Source organism: Bombina bombina, chromosome 2 (genome assembly GCF_027579735.1).
Source record: "Bombina bombina isolate aBomBom1 chromosome 2, aBomBom1.pri, whole genome shotgun sequence".
Classification (NCBI taxonomy): domain Eukaryota; kingdom Metazoa; phylum Chordata; class Amphibia; order Anura; family Bombinatoridae; genus Bombina; species Bombina bombina.
This window is the reverse complement of record NC_069500.1, coordinates 204,069,732-204,092,932: the sequence shown is the minus strand read 5'-3', so window position 1 is coordinate 204,092,932 and position 23,201 is coordinate 204,069,732. Positions and strand designations below refer to the sequence as shown.

At 39.6% G+C, this 23,201-nt stretch overlaps 1 protein-coding gene across 3 annotated transcripts in view; it reads right to left on the bottom strand.

Moving 5' to 3' along the window:
- The window catches only part of RAD17 (RAD17 checkpoint clamp loader component), a 162,431-nt gene that overhangs the window by 29,543 nt on the left and 109,687 nt on the right, over positions 1-23,201 (bottom strand). For all 3 annotated transcript variants that reach the window (XM_053701452.1, XM_053701454.1, XM_053701453.1), the window contains 3 exons: positions 3,685-3,831; positions 2,825-2,971; positions 2,447-2,567 (listed from right to left, as the gene is read on the bottom strand). In XM_053701452.1, the coding sequence (XP_053557427.1) occupies positions 2,447-2,567; positions 2,825-2,971; positions 3,685-3,831 (415 nt within the window). The remainder of the gene's footprint in view (positions 1-2,446; positions 2,568-2,824; positions 2,972-3,684; positions 3,832-23,201) is intronic.

Sequence of the window (23,201 nt, the reverse complement as noted above, 5' to 3'; positions counted from 1 at the left end):
TTTTTACCACTTGTTCCAATAAATGTTGGATTTGTTTCAGCAATCAACTTGTGTATGCAGTGCCTGCCTTTTTGTATTCTTTAACTAAGAAACTCTCCTAGCGGAGGAAATGGCTTGCAAGAAAAGCACTTTCCAGGATAATAGCTTGATATCTATGAAGTGCATCAGTTCAAAAGGTGGGCCTTGTAGAATGAACCAAGTTCAAATTCCAGGGAGGAGATACAGGTTGTACAACTGGCCTAAATCTTACCAGCACCTGGACCAAAGTTTGAATGTTAGAAAGTTTAGCTAATGTCCTATGAAAGAGAACAGATAAGGCAGAAATATGACCCTTCAAAGAGCTAGCAGGCAAACCCTTGTCAATGTCATCTTGTAAAAACTGAGAATTCCAGGAATCCTAAAGAAATACCAAGAAAATCTTTTGAAAGAACACCAATCAAAGTATGCATTCCAAATCTTGTGATAAATGTTTTGGCAATGGGTTTTCAGGCTTGAATCAGTGTAAATAACAGAGTCAGAGAACCCTCTATTTTAAGACTAAGGGTTCAACTTCCACGCTGTTAAACTTAGAGATTTGAGAAACTAATAGAATAGAGGCCCTTGAGACAATAGATCTTGTCTTAGGAGGAAGACATCATGGAGGAGAAGAGGACATGAGACAGATGAAATCGTCCTCGAGGAGGCCTTGAGAGAAAGCCTATTTTGTAACCCTAGGATATGATGTTTTGAACCCAGGGGTCCATGACTGACAGAAACCAGACCTTCTTGAAAATACTTAGTCTGCACCTACCAGAACAGATTCTGGTCCAGGGGGCTTGCTCTTTGCCCAGGAAGAACCAGACTTCCAGGTTGGCTTGGAGGACAGAAAGAACGAAACCTGTTACTTGGTCTGTTCTTTCCATTAGATTTCTTGTCCTGAGGGAGAAAAGCTCCTTTGCCTCCAACAGTTTTAATGATTGAGTCCAGATCAAAGGAAGGAAGGAAAGAGTCAATTACCTATTTTTTATACCATGTCTGCTGACCATAAGGCCCTTTTTGCAAGGACTGCCATAGACATATTTTTGACATCAATCTTGATGATCTCCATTACTGTGTTGCATATAAAGGCATTAGCCATATTGAGGTCCTTAATTTAATTATGCAGGCCCTCAGCAGAGGATTGTTCTGCAGCCATTTTGGATAAGGAATCGAACCAGAGGGCCCCTGCCACGGCCACACAGGCAATAGACACTGCTGGTTTAAGCAGAATACCTGTCTAAAGGAAGAGCTTTCTCAAGAAAGACTCTAATTTGTGGCCCTTGGGTCCATGAAATAGGCCATATCCTCCATGGGGGATAGTAGTGTGCCTGGCAAGAGTGGAAATAGCTCCATCAACCTTGATTATGGTTTTCCACAATTCCACATTCTGTTCTGGAATCAGGTACATCCTCTATATAGCCAAGGAATGGAAAAACCCTGGTATACCATTTGCTCCATCTTCCAAGTTTAAGTCTGAAACAAAATCTTTTTGGTGGAGCTTTGGAAACAACATTTATCTGGTTTGTTTTCACCATGTTTTTTCCTCGGAAATACAGAGTTCTCATTACCTCATGCAACAAGGTGCAGATATGCTCCACTAAATCTGAAAGCATTGTCAAATTCAGGGCCAGGAGCAGTGTCCTGTTCACCAGATGAGTTAGGGCATTAAGGTACCTGAAATCAGAAAAATAAAAGTGTCAGTAGGAGAGTAGGCTAAGTCACCTTGCTATGCTGTACCTGTGATGAAAGTACCTTCTTATATCCTGTGGGCCGTGTCTGTGCTGTGGTAAGTGACTTACCTGAAGTAGCACCCCCTCCACCTGTTAACCAGGTACCGAACTGCAGCAGTATCCAGCAGAGAGCCCATCCTGTGCTTCTATAAATACAGCAGAGGATTTTAGAGGAAATGCCATTATTCCACAGGTGGGGGGGGGGGGCTAAGGGACATGTTGCTGCAATGCCTGAAATCCCATAGTGAGATACTGTTCACATAACAGTGTATTCCTATGTCCCTGTATCATTCAGAGTGCTTGACATCTCTTCTTTCTGAATGATATGTCCCAGGGATAAAGGGCCTCACATTCATCCAACCTCCCATATATTAATCCATAAGCAAGTAGCTGGAACACCTCTATTCTCAATCTACTCCTGAGAGGCCAAGAACAAAATTGAGGAAAGATGGGAGGGATTCAAGCTTGTGTGGGTTCTTGGCCTCCTCCTAGTGGCATGAATTATATCCCACATGTTATGGAGCTTTATGGACTATCATCATCATACGAAAGAAAAAAGTTTTTTAAAAACAAGATTCAAAACACAAAAGTTGATGTTGTCTACAAAAAAGGACACTAAAAAAAAAAACAATCAAGAATTCCTAAACCAGTCCTATTTCATGATACTTTTTGTGCAGGTGTGTTAGCGTTCACTTTACCTTGATTTCTCAGTGGATTTGTGAGCATAGCTAGATATGGTAACACCTGAGTCTGAAGACATAATGGTGATGAGCAGGAATTTAGGAAAAGCGATCTTGCTGCAAGGCAATTTTCTTGGTACTGGAAAACAGAAAATATGACTTCATATTTGCAACATTCTCTATAGACCATTACTTTGCTTTAGTAACTACATTTTTTAAAGAGAGATTTATTTTTTACCTTTTTATTTTTTTTAATACAGGTTTAACATGAGTGCAAAGCATTTACAACCGCATAAATGCATCAATAAATAAACTAGTACAACAAGTCATGGAAAAAGCATCACCAGTTTACAAATCCTGGTGGTCATGCCTTCTTAGTTCCCAATTATATTCTACCTTTTTATTTACAAACAGCCACTGAGGTTTGTGAAGAGGCTTAAACCCAACTCCGCCTTGACAGTTGGCAGACGCCCTTGCGCTGTTGGCATGAATGATTCCTCTGCTGGCAACGGATGAACTGTAAACACTAAGTGTGGAACGAAACTGTGGAAAAACATCAGCACAACATTGTTATCAGACGACATATAAAACTTTACTTTCCTGTAATATTTATAAAAAGATAATGGCCGTACTATATTTAAAATTCAAAGTCTCTATTTAGGTGTAGTCGATATAAGATTATTTAATTGAAGCTAAAATGGATGTTCAGTTTTCAACATTGTGGAGCCTTAAAGAAGCCAACCAGAGAGAGTGTGCAAGATACACAGCAGCATGTTGTAAAGTAATAAAGTGTACTGCTCTAATTTACATAAAGTATATTCTAATGCAACAATTACATGCTCTAAAAAAACTAAAATTATTATTACTTAATTTTGCATTATTGACCATAGCTATCCATTATCCACCACAAAAGGCTTTACCCAGGCAAAATCATAAGCAGAAGACAAGTGGTGATTGGTGGGCTCGTGCACCGACACCCTTGACTCACCGGCCATGGCCCCCAATTAAAAACATAGGTAGGGTGAGGTAATGCAAAGATTGCATGCTCTTATCAGTTAGAACATGTCATTTTTTGTATTAGAGTGCCTCTTTAATTTCCATACCATTATATTTTTACTTTCTAAATGCACTTATTATTATTCCCATTACAAAGACTGGGGAGATTATACTTGTAAATTTTCACAATTGGCAGTGTCAAATACAGGCTACAGGCACTAGTCTGAGGAATTACTAAATAGTAACATAATATCCCTTACGTTCCAGTCTCCAGTGAGAAGGTCTGCAGCACTCAGATACTCGCTTGCTCGAACAATATCATCTATACTAGAGAAAAAATCTAGGTAGTTTTGGTGAAGATATAAATTGAACAGATCACTGGACATATGAGATTTTTCTACAACAGCCTGGAGAAAAAAACAAAAACATTATAACCATACAACATAAACGTATTTGATGACAAATTCACATTTTTATGCCTGTTAAATTTTAAACAGCAGCTGCTGTTCAATCTTGTCAATTCTTATTCTGGATAGTTTGAGACCATGACATGGCCAGCCTTTTTTTTACTCAATATGCTATAATACTCGACTAAGTCAAATCAATTAACACATTTTCAAAATGTCAAATATAGTCCTGCAAATTATTGTGTATGTCTCTCCTGATCTTATTAGTACACAGATAAGGCTGACATTTTTAGAACTTCTCTGAAAATGTAAAGCTTTAAGGATCTGGTACACTGAACAGAGCAAACTTCTCTAGCATACTGCATTGCAATTAAAATAACTAAATAAAGTATCCCTGAACCGGCACAATTTATGGCTGACCCTGAATGAGAAAAAGATCACTTTGGTAGAGCTATAAATTATTTTTATTTGTGTTTCTCTTTTATCCGGAGGGGGCTGCTGGCATCCTCCAGTCGGCTTTACATGCCACACACTCCCATACTGCAGCACTTTATCAAACTAACTGCTCACTTATGTGAGGGCTTATGGGTGCACCTGGCGGGTCTGTCACCCAACTGGTGGAACCATTTTCCAACTGTTTTCTTCTTTTTCTAGTTATATTAAGAAAACATGTTTTGTTTATATGATTCAGCAGTTGAGCTTCATGAGCAGTTTTCCATTTTAAATAAAGACTTAACATAAATTAAAAAACAAACAAACTTGGATTTCTGACCCTCATTGTGACATGGAGTCAATACAGTAGGAAAACTGAATTTGTTTAGACTTTAAACTATAGTTTTTTAAACGTTAAATTCATAAGCAAAAAAACAGCACCTATTCTTTAAATAGAGGTTTTGACAATCCCTTGTGCAAAAAATATTTTAAAATTGAACCAAGGACATATAAAAAGGGATGTCTAAGACATGAGAAAGCCTTGAAATGTCTCTTTTTATGTGCAACTGGAAAATCTTTTGAATAATCTGGAAAAGCTCATGTCCCAGGCAGTCTGTATCATTCATGCAAACACATGTCCACCCTTTATATAACCTACTTTCAAAGATTGTATTTTTTATTTTAAACATCTTTGAAATATTATTTAAAAAAACTGTCCCTAAAAAGAACAAGGGAAATTTCAGATACAGTCTATAATAAAAAAAAAACTTTCTGATTTACTGCTATTATCAAATTTACATTGTTTTCTTGGAATTTGTTTTTGTTGAAATACAAGTAGGTAGGCTCAGTAGAGGTAGCGCTTCTGACGATAATCACCTATAGCTTGTATTTAGGAACAACATTTAATATAAGGTCAGATTTGGCTGTTTTATAAAATCTAGGATGACAAGTACATGTTCTAAAGTGAAGGTTCATTTCAACTACATGCGAGACAAAGAAAAGTAATACAATTATTATTTAGAAAAATCTTGGGTGCTGAATTCCCTATCTTTTTAATAGAGGCTTATGGTTCCTTTATTCTCTCACTTTTTTCTCTAAATAAAAGTTGTAAAACATTTAAGGGTCCGCACCAAGCATACAAATTGTTATTATTGCATGCTCTAAATAGAACAGTTCACTCCCTTTTTGTAAAAAAGAAAAAGAAAATGCTTTTAACAATGTTATACATGGCAAAACTGCTGCCAAATAGTTCTCCAGATATGAGCACGCTACATACCTACGTATTCTCTTCAACAAATAATACAGTGACTACAAAGTCAATTTTGATAATATAATTGGTAACTTTTTAAAAATGGTATGTTCTGAATCATAAAAGAAAACATTTAGGGTCCAAGTCCCTTAAATGGCAAAGTTTTTGTCAGATGTCACTGTTTAAATTTATTTCCTAAGATATGGTGAGACCACGGCTTGAGTAATTACTGTTGGGAATATCACTCCAGGCCAGCAGGAGGAGGCACAGAGCACCACAGTTAAACTGCTAAGTATCACTCCCTTACCCACAACCCCCAGTCATTCTCTTTGCCTTTGGTGCATGGAGGAGGTTAAGTTTAGGTGTCTGAAGAAATTTTTTATTTCAACTACAAGCAAGTTTTGGGGTATTCCACGTCATTCCTTGCAGTCGGGTAGTGGTGGCTTTAAAGCAGTTAGGAACTTGTAAAGAGGTACTTACTGCGTTTTCCTAACAACTGCTGCCCTAGTTTAGAAAGCCAGAGTTGGCTACTCTGTTCTTTCTTTTTCAAAGGTCTCTGTGAAGAACTGTGTCTTCTCATACCTTGTAACTGTCTACATGCCTGACAGTGGAGCAGGTAAGTGCTTTTTCTTCCAGTTGGGGAGACCATGCACTTAACAAATTAAAAGACACTGCTTTTTTATTGGGACATAGATAATCCTGTTGTATGGGTTACACTAGGGCATGAAGCAGGCACTGTAGCATGTGTGAGACTAACATTTAAACTCTTTTAAAAAGAAAGGGTAAAATGTTTTTATTAGGCTTTATTTTCTGACACATATTTACTTGATAAAACAATACAAGTTTAAACTGAAAGTAAGGCTCAATTTTTTATTTCAGCAGCTTATTAATTTCCTCTTTGCTTTAAATAAAACAATGCAACATTTTAAACAGTCCGGTTTAAAAAAAAGGATATTTCTGGTTCTCAGTGTACCAGGAAGCTATTTTTAGTGTCTCTCTGTGTCGCAGAAGTAATTTGAGCTCGGCAGTTGCGGTCACATGACGTTTCTGAGGAAAAAGTTGTTTTTCTCCATTTCTGGGTGATCCGGTCTAAATTGGTAGCGGTAAGGCACCTCAGTAATTGAGGTGTGGGGTTGCCTGATGGGTATTTTAGAAGTTTACTTTGAAGTTTATTAAATGTCTTTTCTTAACTTTTCTCACATCATTTTAGCTGGGGATCGATCTTAATTTGGGATAAAATTTAAAGTGTATTTTTTCCTTGGCTTATTTTAATTAAATATTAAAATCTTTGAAACTTATCTGTATAAGTTTATTTACTGTTTTACAACATGTCTGATATGGAGCAAGAGCCTGCTCTCATGAATTAATGCTTATTATGTTTAGATGCACAAATTGCAGATCCTATGCAATTTTCTTCTTCATGTGTCAAGAAAACCTTGCAAAATAAAGGTAAAATTTTTGAGCCTAATGTCTCTCAGGATGATGCTGTTAAAATAATACCTCAGCTATCTCCTGCTACGTCCCAAGCCTCAATGGCGTCACATGCAGTGCCCTGCGGTTCCTCTATAACTCCTAGTGGAGTTTATTTAAAAGCAGAAATTGCTGCCCAGGTATATGTGGCATTAGCTGCCATTCCCAGATTACAGGGAAAACGCAAGAGGAAATCTAGAAATTCAGAAAGTAAGGTGCCTGTCCTCAGTTCTGCTTCCCAAGTTGCCCTTTCTCATAAGTCTGATGAGGAAGATACATCTGGACTTTCTGAGGGTGAAATCTCAGATTCGGACAGTATAATTCCTTCTTCTGAGACTGAGGTGGTATCCTTCAGATTTAAGCTTGATCACCTTTGTGTATTGTTAAAGGAGGTTTTAGCTACTTTAGATAACTCCGATACCCCTGCCGTTGTCACTCCTAGGAAATCTAGTAAACGTAATAGTTTCTTTGATGAACCTTCCACTTCGGAGGTTTTTCCTGTGCTGGACCGTGCTAGGGAGATTATCTCACAGGAATGGGAGAAACCAGGGGTGTCTTTTTCCCCGTCTCTCATTTTTAAGAAAATGTTTCCTGTCGAGGACTCCATTAAAGACCCTTGGTATACTGTACCCAAAGTTGAAGGGGCCATTTCCACTCTGGCTTACCGAACCACTAATCCTATTGAGAATAGCTGCTCTTTTAAGGATCCGATGTACAAGACACTGGAGGCTTATTTAAAAAAAGATATATGTTCATCAAGGTCTGCAATGGCAACCTGCGGTGTGTATTGCCACTGTGACTAGTGCGGCATCTTATTGGTTCGACGCCTTGTCTGATTCTCTTCAAGTAGAGACTTCCTTGGATGAAATTCAAGATAGGATTAAAGCCAATTCCTTTATTGCAGATGCCATTTTACAGGTTGTTGGACTAGGAGCTAAAACAACATAATTTATGTAAGAACTTACCTGATAAATTCATTTCTTTCATATTAGCAAGAGTCCATGAGCTAGTGACGTATGGGATATACATTCCTACCAGGAGGGGCAAAGTTTCCCAAACCTTAAAATGCCTATAAATACACCCCTCACCACACCCACAATTCAGTTTAACGAATAGCCAAGAAGTGGGGTGATAAGAAAGGAGCGAAAGCATCAAAAAATAAGGAATTGGAATAATTGTGCTTTATACAAAAAAATCATAACCACCACAAAAAGGGTGGGTCTCATGGACTCTTGCTAATATGAAAGAAATGAATTTATCAGGTAAGTTCTTACATAAATTATGTTTTCTTTCATGTAATTAGCAAGAGTCCATGAGCTAGTGACGTATGGGATAGCAGATACCCAAGATGTGGAACTTCCACGCAAGAGTCACTAGAGAGGGAGGGATAAAATAAAGACAGCCAATTCCGCTGAAAAATTAATCCACTACCCAAATCAAAAGTTTCAATTTTTACAATGAAAAAAACTGAAATTATAAGCAAAAGAATCAAACTGAATCAGCTGCCCGAAGTACTATTCTACCAAAAACTGCTTCTGAGGAAGAGAAAGCATCAAAATGGTAGAATTTAGTAAAAGTATGCAAAGAAGACCAAGTTATTGCTTTGCAAATCTGATCAACAGAAGCTTCATTCTTAAAAGTCCAGGAAGTAGAATGAGCCGTAATCCTCTGAGGCGGGGATTAACCCGACTCCAAATTAGCAAGATGAATCAAAAGCTTTAACCAAGATGCCAAAGAAATGACAGAAGCCTTCTGACCTTTCGTAGAACCAGAAAAGATAACAAATAGACTAGAAGTCTGTCTGAAATCTGAGTAGCTTCAACATAATATTTCAAAACTTTTACCACATCCAAAAAATTTAAGAATCTTACCAAAGAATTCTTAGGATTAGGACACAAGGAAGGGACAATAATTCCTCTACCAATGTTGTTAGAATTTACAACTTTAGGTAAAAAATTGAAATGAGGACAGCAAAAACCACCTTATCCTGATGAAAAATCAGAAAAAGGAGATTCACAAGAAAGAATAGATAATTCAAAAACTGTTCTAGCTGAAGAGATGTCTAAAAAGAACAATACTTTCCATGAAAGTAATTAATGTCCAAAGAAAGCATATGCTCAAACAGAAGAGCCTGTAAAGCCTTCAGAACCAAATTAAGACTCCAAGGAGGAGAAATTGGCTAAATGACAGGCTTGATACGAACCAAAGCCTGAACAAAACAATGAATATCAGAAAGATTTAGCAATTCTTACTGTGAAACAGCACAGGAAAAGCAGAGATTTGTCCTTCAAGGAACATGCAGACAAAACCTTATGAAGAAACTATAAAAACCTAGGAATTCTAAAATAATGCCAAGAGAATTCATAAGAAGAGCATCATAAGATGTAAATCTTCCAAACTCGATAATAAATCTTACTAGACACAGATTTACGAGCCTGCAACATAGTATTAAACACTGAGTCAGAGATACTTCTATGACTAAATACTAAGCGTTAAATTTTCATACCATCAAATTAATAATTTGAATTCCTGATGAAAAAAACAAATGTTAAGATATAGGGGGGTAGTTATCAACGTGTCTACTTTTCCTGCCTTCGCCGGCCCAATACGCCCGCTTAAGCTCGCCTCACATCGCCGCCGCGGACCTGCAAAAACATAATTTATGTAAGAACTTACCTGATAAATTCATTTCTTTCATATTAGCAAGAGTCCATGAGCTAGTGACGTATGGGATATACATTCCTACCAGGAGGGGCAAAGTTTCCCAAACCTTAAAATGCCTATAAATACACCCCTCACCACACCCACAATTCAGTTTAACGAATAGTCAAGAAGTGGGGTGATAAAAAAGGAGCGAAAGCATCAAAAAATAAGGAATTGGAATAATTGTGCTTTATACAAAAAATCATAACCACCACAAAAAAGGGTGGGCCTCATGGACTCTTGCTAATATGAAAGAAATGAATTTATCAGGTAAGTTCTTACATAAATTATGTTTTCTTTCATGTAATTAGCAAGAGTCCATGAGCTAGTGACGTATGGGATAATAAATACCCAAGATGTGGAACTTCCACGCAAGAGTCACTAGAGAGGGAGGGATAAAATAAAGACAGCCAATTCCGCTGAAAAATTAATCCACTACCCAAATCAAAAAAGTTTCAATTTTTATAATGAAAAAAAAACTGAAAATATAAGCAGAAGATTCAAACTGAAACAGCTGCCTGAAGTACCATTCTACCAAAACTGCTTCTAAAGAAGAGAAAACATCAAAATGGTAGAACATAGTAAAAGTATGCAAAGAAGACCAAGTCATTGCTTTGCAAATCTGATCAACAGAAGCTTCATTCTTAAAAAGCCCAGGAAGTAGAAACTTACCTAGTAGAATGAGCCATAATCCTCCGAGGCGGGAATCCGCCCGACTCCAAATAAGCATGATGAATCAAAAGTTTAAGCAAGATGCCAAATAAATGGCAGAAGCCTTTTGACCTTCCTAACACCAGAAAAGATAACAAATAGACTAGAAGACTATCTGAAATCTGAATAGCTTCAACATAAGATTTCAAAACTCTTACCATATCCAAAGAATGTAAGAATCTTACCAAAGAAGTCTTAGTAAAAGACAATAATTCCTCCCTAATGTTGATAGAAATCACAACTTTAGGTATAAAATTGAAATGAGGATAGCAAAAACCACCTTATCCTGATGAAAAAATCAGAAAAAGGAGACTCACAAGAAAGAACAGATAATTAAAAATTGTTTTTAGCTGAAGAGATGTCTAAAAAGAACAATACTTTCCATGAAAGTAAATAATGTCTAGAGAAAACATATGCTCAAATAGAAGAGCCTGTAAAGCCTTAGAACAAAATTAAAACTCCAAGGAGGAGAAATTGGCATAATGACAGGTTTGATAAGAACCAAAGCCTGAACAAAATAATGAATAACAGGAAGGAACACTGCCTTACCCTGATGAAAAATCAGAAAAGGAGATCCACAAGAAAGAGCAGAAAACTCAGAAACTCTTCTAGCAGAAGAGATAACCAAAAGGAACAATACTTTCCAAGAAAGTAATTTTAATGTCCAGAGAACGCAAAGGTTCAAACGGAGGAGCCTGTAAAGCCCTCAGTACCAAATTGAGACTCCAAGGAGGAGATATTGACTTAATGACAGGCTTGATACAAACCAAAGCCTGTACAAAACAATGAATATCAGAATGAATAGCAATCTTTCTGTGAAAAAGAACAGAAAGAGTAGAGATTTGTCCTTTCAAATAACTTGCAGACAAAACCAACCTGAAAAATTGTAAAATTCTAGGAATTCTAAAAGAATGCCAAAAGAATTTATGAGAAGAACACCAAGAAATGAAAGTCTTCCAAACTCGATAATAAATCTTTCTAGAGACAGATTAACAAACCTGAAACATAGTATTAATCACTGAGTCAGAGAAACCTCTATGACTAAGAATCAAACGTTCAATCTCCATATCTTCAAATTAAATGATTTGAGATCCTGATGGAAAAATGGGCCTTGAGATGAAAGGTCTGGTCTTAACGGAAATGTCCAAGGTTGGCAACTGGCCATCCGAATGAGATCCGCATACCAAAACCTGTGAGGCCATGCTGGAACCACCAGCAGTACAAACGAACGCTCCATTAGAATTTTTGAAGAACTAGAGGCGGAAGATATAGACAGAATGATAATTCCAAGGAAGTGTCAATGCATACGCTACTTCCGCCTGAGGATCCCCGGACCTGAAATAGGCCCCTGGGAAATTCCTTGTTAAGACGAGAGGCCAACAGATCTATTTCTAGAAGCCCTCACATCTGAAAAATTGAAAAACATATCTGGGTAAAGACCATTCTCCCGGATGTAAAGCTTGATTAACAGAGATAATCCGCTTCCCAAACGTCTATACCTGGGAAAAGGACCCCAGAATTTAGATAGGAGCTGGATTTAGCCCAAGCAAATATCCGAGATACTTTGTCACAGTCTAAAGACTGATAGTCACACCCTGATGATTGACATACACCACAGATGTGATAATGTCTGAAAAAAACAATAAACGTCTCTTCTTCAAAAGAAACCAACTGAAGAACTCTGGGAATGCACGGAGTTCCAAAATATCAAATGGCAATCTCGCCTCCTGAGATTTCCAAACCCCTTGTGCTGACAGAGAACCTCAGACAGCCTCCCAACCTAAAAGACTCGCATCTATAGATATCATGGTCCAGGTTGAAAGAATCGAAGAGACCTGTAGAACTAAATGATGGTGATCTTAACCACCGAATCAAAGATAGATAAACATAGAATTCGAAGATTTAAAAAGTGAAATCCTAGAATCCCTGCACCATTATGCAGCATAAAAAACTGGAAAGGTTTTCTATGAAAATGAGCAAAGGAAAATGAATCCAATGCTGCAGCCATAAGACCTAAATTTCCATGCATATATAGCAACTGAAGGAAATAATAGAGACTGAAGGTACCGACAGACGGAACCCAATAAGAAAAAAATCACTTATCTGTTAGAGACAAAGACAGTGACACAATCTATCTGGAAACCTAAAAAAGGTGACCCTTGTGTGAGGAATCAAGAGCTTTTGATAAAAAGATCCTCTAACCATGTCTTGAAAAAACAAAATTGAATCATATGAGATTCCGTAGTCTCAGAAAATAAAAATAATCTGAATGAAAACAGAAATGAAGATATGCATCTATTGTATCTAATGAAAACAAATAATGCTATCACTGACCAAAAAAAGTCAGAATAGACCATATAAATACCAATCTAAAAGATGGTACATTTATATAATAAAAAGATTTTCTATCTTTGGAACAATGAATAGTTTGAATAAAACCCCAAAACCCAGATCCTAAAAATGGAACTGGAATAAATACCCCAGAAGATTCCAGATCTGAGCAGCGCTTGATCCTCAACAGGTGATCAACCGCACTTCAACCTTACCCAAAATATATGGGACTGAAACACATTAAGGAAAGTGTTAGCCTTACTGGAATAGCTGGAATATAATAGAGAGAAAAAGACTTCTCACAGACGGTTTTACTTCAAATTTTATTTTGTACCCAAAATCTAAGAATTTTGGACCGAATAGAACCAAAAAAACTTCTAAATAAAAACATGTTACTTGGGTAAGAATTTAGAATTTTGTTCTTTAGTAAGAACAACCAAACTAAAAACAGAATTTATGTTTACCTGATAAATTACTTTCTCCAACGGTGTGTCCGGTCCACGGCGTCATCCTTACTTGTGGGATATTCTCTTCCCCAACAGGAAATGGCAAAGAGCCCAGCAAAGCTGGTCACATGATCCCTCCTAGGCTCCGCCTACCCCAGTCATTCGACCGACGTTAAGGAGGAATATTTGCATAGGAGAAACCATATGTTACCGTGGTGACTGTAGTTAAAGAAAATAAATTATCAAACCTGATTAAAAAAAACCAGGGCGGGCCGTGGACCGGACACACCGTTGGAGAAAGTAATTTATCAGGTAAACATAAATTCTGTTTTCTCCAACATAGGTGTGTCCGGTCCACGGCGTCATCCTTACTTGTGGGAACCAATACCAAAGCTTTAGGACACGGATGAAGGGAGGGAGCAAATCAGGTCACCTAAATGGAAGGCACCACGGCTTGCAAAACCTTTCTCCCAAAAATAGCCTCAGAAGAAGCAAAAGTATCAAATTTGTAAAATTTAGAAAAAGTGTGCAGTGAAGACCAAGTCACTGCCTTACATATCTGATCAACAGAAGCCTCGTTCTTGAAGGCCCATGTGGAAGCCACAGCCCTAGTGGAGTGAGCTGTGATTCTTTCAGGAGGCTGCCGTCCGGCAGTCTCATAAGCCAATCGGATAATGCTTTTAATCCAGAAGGAGAGAGAGGTAGAAGTTGCTTTTTGACCTCTCCGTTTACCAGAATAAACAACAAACAAAGACAAAGTTTGTCTGAAATCCTTAGTAGCTGCTAAGTAAAATTTGAGAGCACGAACTACATCCAAGTTGTGCAACAAACGTTCCTTCTTTGAAACTGGATTAGGACACAAAGAAGGCACAACTATCTCCTGGTTAATGTTTTTGTTAGAAACAACTTTTGGAAGAAAACCAGGTTTAGTACGCAAAACCACCTTATCTGCATGGAACACCAGATAAGGAGAAGAACACTGCAGAGCAGATAATTCTGAAACTCTTCTAGCAGAAGAAATTGCAACCAAAAACAAAACTTTCCAAGATAATAACTTAATATCAACGGAATGTAAGGGTTCAAACGGAACCCCCTGAAGAACTGAAAGAACTAGGTTGAGACTCCAAGGAGGAGTCAAAATTTTGTAAACAGGCTTGATTCTAACCAGAGCCTGAACAAAGGCTAGAACATCTGGCACAGCTGCCAGCTTTTTGTGAAGTAACACAGACAAGGCAGAAATCTGTCCCATCAAGGAACTTGCAGATAATCCTTTTTCCAATCCTTCTCGAAGGAAGGATAGACTCTTAGGAATCTTAACCTTGTCCCAAGGGAATCCTGCAGATTCACACCAACAGATATACCAAATTATGTGGTAATTTTTCTGGTTACAGGCTTTCAGGCCTGAACAAGAGTATTAATAACAGAATCTGAGAACCCTCGCTTTGATAAGATCAAGCGTTCAATCTCCAAGCAGTCAGCTGGAGTGGGTCGAACGGACCTAGAACAAGAAGGTCTCGTCTCAAAGGTAGCTTCCATGGTGGAGCCGATGACATATTCACCAGATCCGCATACCAAGTCCTGCGTGGCCACGCAGGAGCTATCAAAATCACCGACGCCCTCTCCTGATTGATCCTGGCTACCAGCCTGGGGATGAGAGGAAACGGCGGGAACACATAAGCTAGTTTGAAGGTCCAAGGTGCTACTAGTGCATCCACTAGAGCCGCCTTGGGATCCCTGGATCTGTACCCGTAGTAAGGAACTCTGAAGTTCTGACGAGAGGCCATCAGATCCATGTCTGGAATGCCCCACGGTTGAGTGACTTGGGCAAAGATTTCCGGATGGAGTTCCCACTCTCCCGGATGCAATGTCTGACGACTCAGAAAATCCGCTTCCCAATTTTCCACTCCTGGGATGTGGATAGCAGACAGGTGGCAGGAGTGAGACTCCGCCCATAGAATGATTTTGGTCACTTCTTCCATCGCTAGGGAACTCCTTGTTCCCCCCTGATGGTTGATGTATGAACTTGGCCCTCGCTAGCTGAGGCCAAGCTTTGAGAGCATTGAATATCGCTCTCAGTTCCAGAATATTTATCGGTAGAAGAGATTCTACCCGAGACCAAAGACCCTGAGCTTTCAGGGATCCCCAGACCGCGCCCCAGCCCATCAGACTGGCGTCGGTCGTGACAATGACCCACTCTGGTCTGCGGAAGGTCATCCCTTGTGACAGGTTGTCCAGGGACAGCCACCAACGGAATGAGTCTCTGGTCCTCTGATTTACTTGTATCTTCGGAGACAAGTCTGAATAGTCCCCATTCCACTGACTGAGCATGAACAGTTGTAATGGTCTTAGATGAATGCGCACAAAAGGAACTATGTCCATTGCCGCTACCATCAAACCTAACACTTCCATGCACTGCGCTATGGAAGGAAGAGGAACGGAATGAAGTATCCGACAAGAGTCTAGAAGTTTTGTTTTTCTGGCTTCTGTCAGAAAAATCCTCATTTCTAAGGAGTCTATTATAGTTCCCAAGAAGGGAACCCTCGTTGACGGAGATAGAGAACTCTTTTCCACGTTCACTTTCCATCCGTGAGATCTGAGAAAGGCCAGGACAATGTCCGTGTGAGCCTTTACTTGAGGAAGGGACGACGCTCGAATCAGAATGTCGTCCAAGTAAGGTACTACAGCAATGCCCCTTGGTCTTAGCACCGCCAGAAGGGACCCTAGTACCTATGAGAAAATCCTAGGAGCAGTGGCTAATCCGAAAGAAAACGCCACGAACTGGAAATGCTTGTCCAGGAATGCAAACCTTAGGAACCGATGATGTTCCTTGTGGATAGGAATATGTAGATACGCATCCTTGAAATCCACCTTGGTCATGAATTGACCTTCCTGGATGGAAGGAAGAAGTGTTCGAATGGTTTCCATCTTGAACGATGGAACCTTGAGAAACTTGTTCAAGATCTTGAGATCTAAGATTGGTCTGAACGTTCCCTCTTTTTTGGGAACTATGAACAGATTGGAGTAGAACCCCATCCCTTGTTCTCCTAATGGAACAGGATGAATCACTCCCATTTTTAGCAGGTCTTCTACCCAATGTAAGAATGCCTGTCTTCTTATGTGGTCTGAAGACAACTGAGACCTGTGGAACCTCCCCCTTGGAGGAAGCCCCTTGAACTCCAGAGAATAACCTTGGGAGACTATTTCTAGCGCCCAAGGATCCAGAACATCTCTTGCCCAAGCCTGAGCGAAGAGAGAGAGTCTGCCCCCCACCAGATCCGGTCCCGGATCGGGGGCCCGCATTTCATGCTGTCTTGGTAGCAGAGGCAGGTTTCCTGGCCTGCTTTCCTTTGTTCCAGCCTTGCATAGGTCTCCAGGCTGGATTGGCTTGAGAAGTATTAACTTCCTGCTTAGAGGACGTAGCCCTTGGGGCTGATCCGTTTCTGCGAAAGGGACGAAACTTAGGTTTATTTTTGGTCTTGAAAAGACCTATCCTGAGGAAGGGCGTGGCCCTTGCCCCCAGTGATATCAGAGATAATCTCTTTCAAGTCAGGGCCAAAGAGTGTTTTCCCCTTGAAAGGAATGTCAAGCAATTTGTTCTTGGAAGACGCATCCGCTGCCCAAGATTTTAACCAAAGCGCTCTGCGCCACAATAGCAAACCCAGAATTTTTTCGCCGCTAACCTAGCCAATTGCAAGGTGGCGTCTAGGGTGAAAGAATTAGCCAATTTAAGAGCACGAATTCTGTCCATAATCTCCTCATAAGAAGAAGAATTACTAATAATCGCCTTTCCTAGCTCATCAAACTAGAAACACGCGGCTGCAGTGACAGGGACAATGCATGCAATTGGTTGTAGAAGGGGACCTTGCTGAACAAACATCTTTAGCAGACCTTCTAATTTTTTATCCATAGGATCTTGGAAAGCACAACTATCTTCTATGGGTATAGTGGCGCGCTTGTGTAGAGTAGAAACCGCCCCCTCGACCTTGGGGACTGTCTGCCATCAGTCCTTTCTGGGGTCGACTATAGGAAAACAATTTTATAAATATGGGGGGAGGTACTAAAGGTATACCGGGCCTGTCCCATTCTTTACTAACAATGTACGCCACCCGCTTGGATATAGGAAAAGCTTCGGGGGGCCCCGGGGCCTCTAAGAACTTTTCCATTTTACATAGTGGTTCTGGAATGACCGGATAATCACAATCATCCAAATTGGATAACACCTCCTTAAGCAGAGCGCGGAGATGTTCCAACTTAAATTTAAAAGTAAACACATCAGGTTCAGCTTGTTGAGAAATGTTTCCTGAATCTGAAATTTCTCCCTCAGACAAAACCTCCCTGGCCCCCTCAGACTGGTGTAGGGGCCCTTCAGAAACCATATCATCAGCGTTCTCATGCTCTACAGAATTTTCTAAAACAGAGCAGTCGCGCTTTCGCTGATAAGTGGGCATATTGGCTAAAATGTTTTTGATAGAATTATCCATTACAGCCGTTAAATGTTGCATAGTAAGGAGTATTGGCGCACTAGATGTACTAGGGGCCTCCTGTATGGGCAAGACTGGTGTAGACGAAGGAGGGGATGATGCAGTACCATGCTTACTCCCCTCACTTGAGGAATCATCTTGGGCATCATTTTTACTAAATTTTTTTATGACATAAAATACATATAGTTAAATGAGAAGGAACCTTGGTTTCCCCACAGTCAGAACACAATCTATCTGGTAGTTCAGACATGTTAAACAGGCATAAACTTGATAACAAAGCACAAAAAACGTTTTAAAATAAAACCGTTACTGTCACTTTAAATTTTAAACTAAACACACTTTATTACTGCAATTGCGAAAAAGTATGAAGGAATTGTTCAAAATTCACCAAAATTTCACCACAGTGTCTTAAAGCCTTAAAAGTATTGCACACCAAATTTGGAAGCTTTAACCCTTAAAATAACGGAACCGGAGCCGTTTTTATATTTAACCCCTTTACAGTCCCTGGAATCTGCTTTGCTGAGACCCAACCAAGCCCAAAGGGGAATACGATACCAAATGATGCCTTCAGAAAGACTTTTCTATGTATCAGAGCTCCACACACATGCAGCTGCATGCCATGCTGTCCTCAAAAACAAGTGCGCCATACCGGCGCGAAAATGAGGCTCTGACTATGATTAGGGAAAGCCCCTAAAGAATAAGGTGTCTAAAACAGTGCCTGCCGATATAATCATATCAAATACCCAGAATAAATGATTCCTCAAGGCTAAATATGTGTTAATAATGAATCGATTTAGCCCAGAAAAAGTCTACAGTCTTAATAAGCCCTTGTGAAGCCCTTATTTACTATCTTAATAAACATGGCTTACCGGATCCCATAGGGAAAATGACAGCTTCCAGCATTACATCGTCTTGTTAGAATGTGTCATACCTCAAGCAGTAAGAGACTGCACACTGTTCCCCCAACTGAAGTTAATTGCTCTCAACAGTCCTGTGTGGAACAGCCATGGATTTTAGTTACGGTGCTAAAATCATTTTCCTCATACAAACAGAAATCTTCATCTCTTTTCTGTTTCTGAGTAAATAGTACATACCAGCACTATTTTAAAATAACAAACTCTTGATTGAATAATAAAAACTACAGTTAAACACTAAAAAACTCTAAGCCATCTCCGTGGAGATGTTGCCTGTACAACGGCAAAGAGAATGACTGGGGTAGGCGGAGCCTAGGAGGGATCATGTGACCAGCTTTGCTGGGCTCTTTGCCATTTCCTGTTGGGGAAGAGAATATCCCACAAGTAAGGATGACGCCGTGGACCGGACACACCTATGTTGGAGAAATAAGCTTAAAGTTTTAGTCTAAGAACTTAATCTTGAAGCCCAGAGTAACAGTTAAGAATTGAATCCAATATGAATCAAATAATTGATTATCTTGGAAAAAAAGAAATAAGGATTTTTTAGAAATCACAAAATTTCTTCTAGCTAAAAACAGCTAAAGACATAGATTAAACCTCATTTGTGAAAATATTCAATAAAAATGAAGAAACAAATAAAATTATTAGCATGTTAATCCAGTTAAGGGACCAGAACACACCGGACTTGCATAAACAAAAATGCAAGACAACAAGACAAATGCAACAGCACCCAGTCTGAACCTTAAAGTAAACAGAAAAAATGGAGCAAAAGCAACATCATCCAAATAAATTACAGGTCCAAGAAAAGTACCTGAAAATAAAAATTTTTCCTTAAATAGGATACAACCATTTAAAAAGAAAATAAATACTATTTTGCTATAGAAACAATAGCATAATTTAGCAGGAGTAGAGATAGCCCCATTAAATTGGAGAACCCTCAAAATTGAATTTAACTGCCGGCAAAGAATATAATTTAAAACCTTTGAAGAAAATTGTCAGCCTATTCCATTCCCTAGTATGAAGGAATGGAAAAAACCTCTGAAGACACAGAAGATAAAATAAGCAGAAATAAAATGTTAGCTAGTTTTGAAAAAGAACTAGTTACCTCAATATCCAAAATAATCAACACCTTTTCAACAAAAAACAAATGTACTCTAAAAAAAAATAAAAAAGTAGATTTGTTAGTGTCAATATCTGATGAAGAAAAGTTCTGAAAGAGAAAAAACATCATCAGAGAAGGATAATTCAGTATGTTGTTGGTCATTTGAAACTTCATCAAAAAGAAGTTTGAAAAAGACCTAAAAAATTTTTAATAGAAGGCGCAAAGTCAGACAAAGCCTTAACCTAGAATCAGAAAAATATTCTTATAAATTTTCTAAGTATATCTTGTACATAAGATGTAAAAAGAAAAGCAATACATAAAGCATAAATACTAATGGATTCTGCATGTAAAAGTTTATCATGATAACTTATTACAAACCATAGCTAAAGATAAAGATTCATAACATTTAAAATAAATGAACTTAGCTTTGGTAGGACTTCTTAGTCAACAGGAATCCCTCAGTATGTTCTGATCCAGGAATAATTTATGGAAAATCTTGCAATATGTAATAGAAAAAAACAACATATAAAGCAAAATTATCAAATACCTTAAATGACAGTTTCAGGAATGGGGAAAAATGCAAAACAAACAAGCCTCTAGCAACCAGAAGCAACAAAAAAGTGAGACTTAAATAATGTGAAAAAAAAGTGGCGCCAAGTATGACGCCCACATTTTTTGGCGCCAAGTATGACGCCCACATTTTTTGGCGCCAAGTATGACGCCCACACTTTTTGGCGCAAAAAAACGTCTGTAACACACATGCGTCAAAAATGACACAACCATGTGTAAACTTCCGGCGTCAACTATGGCGCCGGAAATGAAAAAATTTTGCGCCAAAAAAGTTCGCACCAAGAATGACGCAATAAATTGAAGCATTTTCTGCCCCCGCGAGCCTAACAGCCCGCAAGGAAAAAAGTCAAATAGAAAATTTCTTTAAGGTAAGAAAAAACATAATTTATGCTTACCTGATAAATTTATTTCTCTTGTAGTGTATCCAGTCCACGGATCATCCATTACTTGTGGGATATTCTCCTTCCCAACAGGAAGTTGCAAGAGGATCACCCACAGCAGAGCTGCTATATAGCTCCTCCCCTAACTGTCATATCCAGTCATTCGACCGAAAACAAACAGAGAAAGGAGAAACCATAGGGTGCAGTGGTGACTGTAGTTTAATTAAAATTTAGACCTGCCTTAAAAGGACAGGGCGGGCCGTGGACTGGATACACTACAAGAGAAATAAATTTATCAGGTAAGCATAAATTATGTTTTCTCTTGTTAAGTGTATCCACTCCACGGATCATCCATTACTTGTGGGATACCAATACCAAAGCTAAAGTACACGGATGATGGGAGGGACAAGGCAGGATTAAGCGGAAGGAACCACTGCCCGAAGAACCTTTCTCCCAAAAACAGCCTCCGAAGAAGCAAAAGTATCAAATTTGTAAAATTTTGAAAAAGTGTGAAGCGAAGACCAAGTCGCAGCCTTGCAAATCTGTTCAACAGAGGCCTAATTTTTGAAGGCCCAGGTGGAAGCCACAGCTCTAGTAGAATGAGCTGTAATCCTTTCAGGGAGCTGCTGTCCAGCAGTCTCATAGGCTAGGCGTATTACGCTCTGAAGCCAAAAGGACAGAGAGGTTGCCAAAGCTTTTTGACCTCTCCTCTGTCCAGAGTAAACGACAAACAGGGAAGATGTTTGATGAAAATCCTTAGTAGCTTGTAAGTAAAACTTCAAGGCACGGACTACGTCCAGATTATGTAAAAGACGTTCCTTCTTTGAAGAAGGATTAGGACACAATGATGGAACAACAATCTCTTGATTGATATTCTTGTTAGAAACCACCTTAGGTAAAAACCCAGGTTTGGTACGCAGAACTACCTTATCTGCATGAAAAATCAGATAAGGAGAATCACATTGTAAGGCAGATAGCTCAGAGACTCTCCGAGCCGAGGAAATAGCCATCAAAAACAGAACTTTCCAAGATAAAAGTTTATTATCAATGGAATGAAGGGGTTCAAACGGAACTCCTTGAAGAACCTTAAGAACCAAGTTTAAGCTCCACGGGGGAGCAACAGGTTTAAACACAGGCTTAATTCTAACCAAAGCCTGGCAAAATGCCTGAACGTCTGGAACCTCTGCCAGACGCTTGTGCAAAAGAATAGACTGAGCAGAAATCTGTCCCTTTAAGGAACTATCTGATAATCCTTTGTCCAAGCCCTCTTGGAGAAAAGACAATATTCTAGGAATCCATGGGGATTTTCCTGGTAACAGGCTTTCGTGCCTGTATTAAGGTATCAATGACTGACTCGGAGAAGCCACGCTTTGATAGAATCAAGCGTTCAATCTCCATGCAGTCAGTCTCAGAGAAATTAGATTTGGATGATTGAAAGGACCTTGTATCAGAAGGTCCTGTCTTAGAGGCAGAGTCCATGGTGGAAAGGATGACATGTCCACTAGGTCTGCATACCAAGTCCTGCGTGGCCACGCAGGTGCTATCAGAATCACTGATGCTCTCTCCTGTTTGATTTTGGCAATCAGTCGAGGGAGCAGAGGAAACGGTGGAAACACATAAGCCAGGTTGAAGAACCAAGGCGCTGCTAGAGCATCTATCAGCGTCGCTTCTGGGTCCCTGGACCTGGATCCGTAACAAGGGAGCTTGACGTTCTGGCGAGACGCCATGAGATCCAACTCTGGTTTGCCCCAACGATTAATCAATTGAGCAAACACCTCCGGATGGAGTTCCCACTCCCCCGGATGGAAAGTCTGACGACTTAGAAAATCCGCCTCCCAGTTCTCCACGCCTGGGATATGGATTGCTGACAGGTGGCAAGAGTGGCACTCTGCCCAGCGAATTATTTTTGAGACTTCTAACATCGCTAGGGAACTCCTGGTTCACCCTTGATGGTTGATGTAAGCCACAGTCGTGATGTTGTCCGACTGAAATCTGATGAACCCCAGTGTTGCTAACTGAGGCCAAGCCAGAAGAGCATTGAATATCGCTCTTAACTCCAGAATATTTATTGGAAGGAGTTTCTCCTCCTGAGTCCACGATCCCTGTGCCTTCAGGGAGTTCCAGACTGCACCACAACCTAGAAGGCTGGCATCTGTTGTTACAATTGTCCAATCTGGCCTGCGAAAGGTAATACCCTTGGACAGGTGGACCCGAGACAACCACCAGAGAAGAGAATCTCTGGTCTCTTGATCCAGATTTAGCAGAGGGGACAAATCTGTGTAATCCCCATTCCACTGACTCAGCATGCATAATTGCAGCGGTCTGAGATGTAGGCGCGCAAATGGCACTATGTCCATTGCCGCTACCATTAAGCCGATTACCTCCATACACTGAGCCACCGAAGGGCGCGGAATGGAGTGAAGAACACGGCAAGCATTTAGAAGTTTTGATAACCTGGACTCCGTCAGGTAAATTTTCATTTCTACAGAATCTATAAGAGTCCCTAAGAAGGAGACTCTTGTGAGTGGGGATAGAGAACTCTTTTCCTCGTTCACTTTCCACCCGTGCGACCTCAGAAATG